Genomic DNA, 7,677 nt, shown 5'->3' on the forward strand with positions numbered 1-7,677 from the left:
GTCGATGGAGCGGGAACCAGCCCTGGATGCCTTGCTTATCGTGAAACCTCAGGAAAATAGCCCAGCCTCTCGAAGCCTTGGTTTCCTGTCTGTGAAATAAGCATGTTGGTGTTTTACACCTAATTCTGAAAGCTGGCATTCTGTGCAAAATTTAAGTTGTTGAAAACAACACACTGGGGGCAAACGTTTATTGGAGCTACATGTTATGATCCACTAGAATGACAAGCTATATATGTCTGCGGAGCCCTGGTGGTCTCCAATATGTTTTGCTGTGTCTATGAGAACTTTAATTATGTTGAATAATGCTCTAAGGAAGCTTGTCCCTGAAATACACATTTGCTCCCAAGTTGATTGAGTTTAAGGGAAAGAAAAAGCACCTGTCAGCATGACATCTGTGACATCCCATGAGCTGAGAAAGGTGCTGGCTCAATCCTCTTGTCCTGCTGAGGCTGGCGGGTGGCCCCTCCCCTGAGGTCACCCAGCCTGGGGACACCTGGCCAGAGTTCAGGCTTGTCTTCGAGTTCCCATTCTGAGCTCTCCCTTGACTGGACCCCTTCTGTGGCTTTGAGCGTTACCAGACGTCTAACTGCAGTGAGCCTAGCCAGCCACAGGCTGCCAAACTTTTCTACCTTTTCCCTTAACAGTTAGAACTTGGTGATCAGAAACTACAAATCCCTGTCAAGCCTGTCAAAGACGTATGTTATTTTGGGCTGCAAACAGATGTGAGAGAGAGGATCAGTTATGGCAAATCTTCTAAGTTAAACTTTTCCTGAAAAGAGCGGCAAAGAGGGTCCAGGAGTGGTAAGGGAAGTGTGGTATTATGTGAATATTTACGTTGGGCTGTAGTTCACCAAGAAGGAGGGTGTAAGCCCTGTGTGTAAGCTGGCGAATGACAGGAACAGCAGTTGCTTCTAGTCACCCGACCGTCTGAACGCCGAGCAGAGAGGTCCACGCAACAGCACCGTGTGACGTCAGAGCCTCCGCGAATTTGAAAGAGGACCTGGAATCGGGGGCAGTGACAGTTTTACGTTTTTGATCACGAAATTAGAAGACGCTTATTAGGGCCATTTGTTGACAGAATTAAGAATTAACAAATTATGTTGTTAAAGCATGACAAAAGTTTAATGGTCTCATGAGAGAACTATAAAGTCTGTTACTTAAGGGAGAACTATTGTGGTTTTAGAAAGCGGGCGATATTTACTGGACTCTTTGGGGTCTAATGTCTAGAACCCAGGCAAAGCTTAGCTATTATGATGTAAAGAATTAAAACCAGTAAAACAGAGGAGCAGTACCTTTGTATGTGCGACGCCAGCAAAGTCCGTCACCACCTAAGAAAGTTGTCAGTCACGTGAGTCCACGTTGGCATTTTTTTAGAAGGTAGAATTGCAAGGCAGGTTATTGTAAGAAGTTCCTTCTTTCCAGGGTGGGGAAGGGGCCGTTTTTGTTGTTCGGGGAAAGGAGGAAAGGTGTGTGGGGAGAGTGCCCACCCGCTTGTGGCACCAGAGACCAGGGCCCGTGGAGGGGGCCCTGAGACCCTGTCAGCACAGAATCCTGGCTGCCCCCCTCGTAGGGGTGGGGCTGGCGCTCTGCAGAGTGACGGAAAAGGCGCCACGAGCACCGCTTAGCAGTGACGCTGGAGGGTCTGTGACCCCCGCGCCCGGCCTCCCAGGCAGAGGAGGGGACAGTTGTGTGAGGTGAGGGTGCAGCTCTCAGTAATGAAAGAAACCATCTTCCGGTTTGGGAAGCTTGCCTACCATTTAATAAAAGTGAACTGAGACGATTCCCTGAGTAGTTCAACTACGTTCAGGCCACAGCATGTTTTGGTCTGAATTATGCTGATAATTGTGTCATGGTGGAGAGAATTCTGAACTGGAGTTGGATCTTGGTTTCCAGCTGGGTCTGTCAGGAAGGCGTGTTTAAGCTACTCGCTGGACCCCATTTCCTCGTCTGTAACAGTAGGGTCTATCCGAGAGAGTCAGTGAGTCATCTGTGTACTTGGGTGCGAACAGCAGCCCCCGAGAAAGGAAAGTGTCACGTCTGTGACGCCGTGTGGCAGTGGAACAGGGTGGCCTGAGGACTCTCCTTAGGCTGCTGCCCCCGCCGGCCTGGGGAGCCCCCCCACCAGCACCATGAGACCGTTCTCCCCTGCCAGGGGGAGACTCTCTCCATTTCACTTCTTTTCTGCAGAGTCCACGTGGGACCGAGAACCTGGAGGGGGCCCGCGTGCGGCTGTGAGCCAGGAACCCAGGGCCTGGAGTGGCCGTCTCCAGGGGTGGCAGGGCCAGGGCCACCGTCGGGGCACAGTGCCCTGCTTCCCGTGTTTGGGAGACTCCTCCTCTCTCGTAGGAAGCAGTTTGCTGCTCAGGTTTCCAGCCTCCAAAGGCCGCACACCGGCTCCTGGTCGCCTGGGGCCTGGCTGGGGCACTGGGGCAGGGCTGGGCCCTGCAGGCCGAGGCTCCAGGAAGGGGCGTGCGCGTGCGTTTCTCTCTCAGGCCACCGCGACCGTTCTTCCGGGGATCGGGGGTCAGGAAAGGGGACTGCAAAGCACCCGGGGGCTGGGGGGCTCTTTGAAAACTGACCCAGGGCACCGTGGCCCACGGCCCAGACTCCCAGCTATCAAAGGGCGTTGCCCAAACCAAACAGGCCCGCCCTCACCCCGCGGTCCCGAGCCCCCTCCTCGGCCTAGGGTCAGCTGCCCGCAGCTGCCTGGTGTTTGCACAGGTGGGCCTTGGCCCCTGGGCCTGGAGGCTGGGGAGAGGGGTGAGGCAGGTTAGGGGATGCGGTGGGCTGGGGGAGGGGGTTGGGCTGCAGGAGAGGGGAGGGGGATGGGCTGGGGGCCGGAGGAGGGGGATGGGCTGGGGGCCGGAGGAGGAGGATGGGCTGGGGGCCGGGGGAGGGTCATGGGCGGGGAAGGGGGAGGGGAATGGGCTGGGGTTCTGGAGGAGGAGGATGGGCAGGCGCTGGGGGAGGGGCAGGCCCTGCCCTTTGCCCACCAGAGCGCGGAGGAGGAACCGGATTTTCTGGGCGGATGCAGGAAGGGTGGACCTCGGCGGGGTCTCGGCGGGGTCTCGCAGGGGACGTGCCCGAAGGAGGCCGAAGCTCCCAGGGCTGGGGCTGTGGAGCAGCGGCGGGACCCCGACCCTCCGTCGCCTCCCGCCTGGGTCGACCGGGAATGATGGCCACTCGGTCGTGGGAGCGGGAGCTCGGCAGTGGTCGTGGTGCCGGACCGGGGCGCCAAGGGCCCGTGACCCTGGCCTTTCTCTAGAAAACCTGGTGGTCCCTGGTGACACGGCGAAGGGGACCCCTCACTCACCTGAAGTCCGGAGTGTTCATTAGGAAGGAAGGACCTTTGAGGGAAGGGGAGAAGAACTGTGACTGAGAAAACATCCTTTTTTACGTTGCTGTTTCTGTCCATTTGCAGAACTGTCCCGGTGTGTCGATGCAGAAATGAAAACGGTGGCCTTACAAACCCGACGTGGAGGTAGGCGGCAGCTGGCCTCTGGGGCGGGCAGAGTCGGAGGGGAGGGGCCCGTCCGCGGGAGTCAGCGATGGGGGCGGGGGCTCCCCAGGCGTTGGGTGTGGCTTCAGGAGCGCACGGAACTGAGCGGACGGATCCCCACCGTTTCAACCCGCTGAGCCTGGACCACCCCTCCGCTCCCCCCGCTCCTCGTTCCAGTTTTATTTTCTGTTCTAATTATTGGTCGTGTGGGTGCAAATCTCTGCTTAAATGGGTGCTTTTTGTCGTAATTCAACCCTGTTATTATCCCTCTTCATGACTGCTAAGTAGATATAACCAGATCAGTCAAGACTTGTTTCTTGTTAACTAGACTTAGGGATGGGCTTTTCTTTCTCCCATTCCTGCCAAAACACAGCATCCTGAAATGAACTTCACTTTCTTTCCCCACCTCACCATACCTGGGGAGCCCCCCCCACCAGCACCATGAGACCGTTCTCCCCTGCCAGGGGGAGACTCTCTCCATTTCACTTCTTTTCTGCAGAGTCCACGTGGGACCGAGAACCTGGAGGGGGCCCGCGTGCGGCTGTGAGCCAGGAACCCAGGGCCTGGAGTGGCCGTCTCCAGGGGTGGCAGGGCCAGGGCCACCGTCGGGGCACAGTGCCCTGCTTCCCGTGTTTGGGAGACTCCTCCTCTCTCGTAGGAAGCAGTTTGCTGCTCAGGTTTCCAGCCTCCAAAGGCCGCACACCGGCTCCTGGTCGCCTGGGGCCTGGCTGGGGCACTGGGGCAGGGCTGGGCCCTGCAGGCCGAGGCTCCAGGAAGGGGCGTGCGCGTGCGTTTCTCTCTCAGGCCACCGCGACCGTTCTTCCGGGGATCGGGGGTCAGGAAAGGGGACTGCAAAGCACCCGGGGGCTGGGGGGCTCTTTGAAAACTGACCCAGGGCACCGTGGCCCACGGCCCAGACTCCCAGCTATCAAAGGGCGTTGCCCAAACCAAACAGGCCCGCCCTCACCCCGCGGTCCCGAGCCCCCTCCTCGGCCTAGGGTCAGCTGCCCGCAGCTGCCTGGTGTTTGCACAGGTGGGCCTTGGCCCCTGGGCCTGGAGGCTGGGGAGAGGGGTGAGGCAGGTTAGGGGATGCGGTGGGCTGGGGGAGGGGGTTGGGCTGCAGGAGAGGGGAGGGGGATGGGCTGGGGGCCGGAGGAGGGGGATGGGCTGGGGGCCGGAGGAGGAGGATGGGCTGGGGGCCGGGGGAGGGTCATGGGCGGGGAAGGGGGAGGGGAATGGGCTGGGGTTCTGGAGGAGGAGGATGGGCAGGCGCTGGGGGAGGGGCAGGCCCTGCCCTTTGCCCACCAGAGCGCGGAGGAGGAACCGGATTTTCTGGGCGGATGCAGGAAGGGTGGACCTCGGCGGGGTCTCGGCGGGGTCTCGCAGGGGACGTGCCCGAAGGAGGCCGAAGCTCCCAGGGCTGGGGCTGTGGAGCAGCGGCGGGACCCCGACCCTCCGTCGCCTCCCGCCTGGGTCGACCGGGAATGATGGCCACTCGGTCGTGGGAGCGGGAGCTCGGCAGTGGTCGTGGTGCCGGACCGGGGCGCCAAGGGCCCGTGACCCTGGCCTTTCTCTAGAAAACCTGGTGGTCCCTGGTGACACGGCGAAGGGGACCCCTCACTCACCTGAAGTCCGGAGTGTTCATTAGGAAGGAAGGACCTTTGAGGGAAGGGGAGAAGAACTGTGACTGAGAAAACATCCTTTTTTACGTTGCTGTTTCTGTCCATTTGCAGAACTGTCCCGGTGTGTCGATGCAGAAATGAAAACGGTGGCCTTACAAACCCGACGTGGAGGTAGGCGGCAGCTGGCCTCTGGGGCGGGCAGAGTCGGAGGGGAGGGGCCCGTCCGCGGGAGTCAGCGATGGGGGCGGGGGCTCCCCAGGCGTTGGGTGTGGCTTCAGGAGCGCACGGAACTGAGCGGACGGATCCCCACCGTTTCAACCCGCTGAGCCTGGACCACCCCTCCGCTCCCCCCGCTCCTCGTTCCAGTTTTATTTTCTGTTCTAATTATTGGTCGTGTGGGTGCAAATCTCTGCTTAAATGGGTGCTTTTTGTCGTAATTCAACCCTGTTATTATCCCTCTTCATGACTGCTAAGTAGATATAACCAGATCAGTCAAGACTTGTTTCTTGTTAACTAGACTTAGGGATGGGCTTTTCTTTCTCCCATTCCTGCCAAAACACAGCATCCTGAAATGAACTTCACTTTCTTTCCCCACCTCACCATACGTAGACCCCAAATCATCCTCTTGTCTTGGATAAGGTGACATCTGCCCAGCGGCAGGAACAGCAATGGGGCCGGCGCTTACAGCCTCTGAATTTTTCCGTCTTTGTATTACTTTTCGAAGACTGCAGTCCATGAATTGTTAGCGCTCTACTGCCTTTGAATATGAGAAACTGATGTGCACACTGCTTTCTGGTACTTCTGCTGATGGAAACCTTTCGTTTTTAATATGGGTAATCATCTTTGCCCCATCGGAGGTGGCCTCTCTCCTCAGATCACAACTGAAATAGGCCTGGCAGCCCCACCTCTACAAAGCTTATCCTCCTACAAAAGGAGAGATTGACAAATTACTACCGATGGGGTCACACCCGGGTGGACTGGGCATGCCTAAAAAGGTGGACGGTTTTGTTTTGACAAAAAAACACTGACTTTCGAATTGCTCTTAAAACTGCCCGGAAGAAACCTTCAGTGTGTTAAGAAAGTCCCTTGCCAAGACGGTTTCCAGCTTTTTGAGCAGGAGGAGAAGCGCTTTACCCGACAACGTCTGCTCGGCGCTGATTGTTAATAGCTGAACTTGTCTACTAGAGGGTTCTTGGGGAAGAGGGGCCCACACCTCATCTTGCTCTGGTAACTATTAAGTGAATTCTTAGAGAGGTCACTGGTTCGATGTTTAAGAAATCCCACTGATGGACGTTCCACCCCGGAGAATTGTACAGAAATTTGCCAGGTAAGGAAACCTGCAGCCTCTACCTTCACTGCGTTATTCAGGAAAATATTTGGAACTCCACAGGGAGTTTCTTAAGAGTCAAACCTGAACCCATTTGGAGGTGGGGGGCGGCGGGGTGTGTGTGTAAAAAGCTCTCCATCTCCAACCCATCACCACAAAGTGCTGAAGTCGATTGTGAGTTTTATTAAAAAATAAGCACTATGCCTGGGTTTCATAACATTCATACATGAACATGTACACAGACACAAATAAAATAATATTAAAAATAAAAATCACACTTGCTTTCACGTGGCAGTGGTCCTGGCACCCCACATGGATAATGTTAACTTGTCCTTGGAAGAAACCGTTTGGCCCAAGGAGACCACAGTTATGAGAGAACCCAACCGCGAATAAAGCCGTAACCGTTGCCTGCAACATTTTCAATTTGGGTTTCAAAAATATATAAATAATTTAACTACAAATCCCAACAATATACATATTTTTCATTTTTGGCACAGTGAGACGTGGGTCAAGAGCACAGGGACGGCTGGAACCCCTCTGGCCCCGTCCCGCCCTCAGCCATACCTGTAGATGCCACACGTGTGCAAGGAGAGGGGCCGCTACCCCTGCAGTAGTCGTATCATGGATCCCATGGAATGGTTCCCTGACGTATTTTTTGTTTTTGTTTTGCTTTTTAAGGGACAAATCACTGGACGGTGCAACGAAAACAGGAGGAACAAGGCGGAGCCTGGACACTAGGAAGGGAGAAGTCACCGTGGAGGGGGCAGGGACAGGCTTGGTCAAGAAACGAGACCATTGTGAAGCGCTGCTTTGCTCCGCTGTGACGTTAGTTATAAAGGACGAAGGGAAATGTTCGGGACCGAGTTGGGACACTGGCGTCAGAAGGCGTTAGCTCTAAGGCACGTTTGGTGGAGATGTTTTCTTTGACGGTCTCCGTCCTCTGGGTGGAAAGCTCCCCCGCCCGCCCCCCCCCCGCCCCGAGCCCGCGTTCCCGGCCGGCTCCGTCGCGCTCAGGCCAGGAGCGTCTCGGGCGGGCCGGGCAGGTGCGGGCCCGGCGCGCGGGCCGAGGCCGCGTGCAGGGCGTCGGGCAGCCGCACGGGGCAGTACAGGTGCGCGCAGGCGGCCGGGCCCCGGAGCGGCTTGGCGGGGACCGGGGCCGGGGCGGCCAGGGGCGCGAGCAGGAGGGGCGGCGCCTCGGCCCCGCGCGCGCCCAGCCGCGGCGGCTGGGC

At 57.3% G+C, this 7,677-nt stretch overlaps 1 protein-coding gene across 1 annotated transcript in view; it reads right to left on the minus strand.

Moving 5' to 3' along the window:
• Positions 1 to 7,458: 7,458 nt before the first annotated feature.
• FOXQ1 (forkhead box Q1) overlaps positions 7,459 to 7,677 on the minus strand; it is a 2,221-nt gene continuing 2,002 nt past the window's right edge. The window contains exon 2 of the mRNA XM_024121910.2: positions 7,459 to 7,671. Coding sequence (XP_023977678.1) covers positions 7,459 to 7,671 — 213 coding nt within the window. The remainder of the gene's footprint in view (positions 7,672 to 7,677) is intronic.

This window comes from Physeter macrocephalus, chromosome 18 (genome assembly GCF_002837175.3).
Source record: "Physeter macrocephalus isolate SW-GA chromosome 18, ASM283717v5, whole genome shotgun sequence".
NCBI classification, from domain to species: domain Eukaryota; kingdom Metazoa; phylum Chordata; class Mammalia; order Artiodactyla; family Physeteridae; genus Physeter; species Physeter macrocephalus.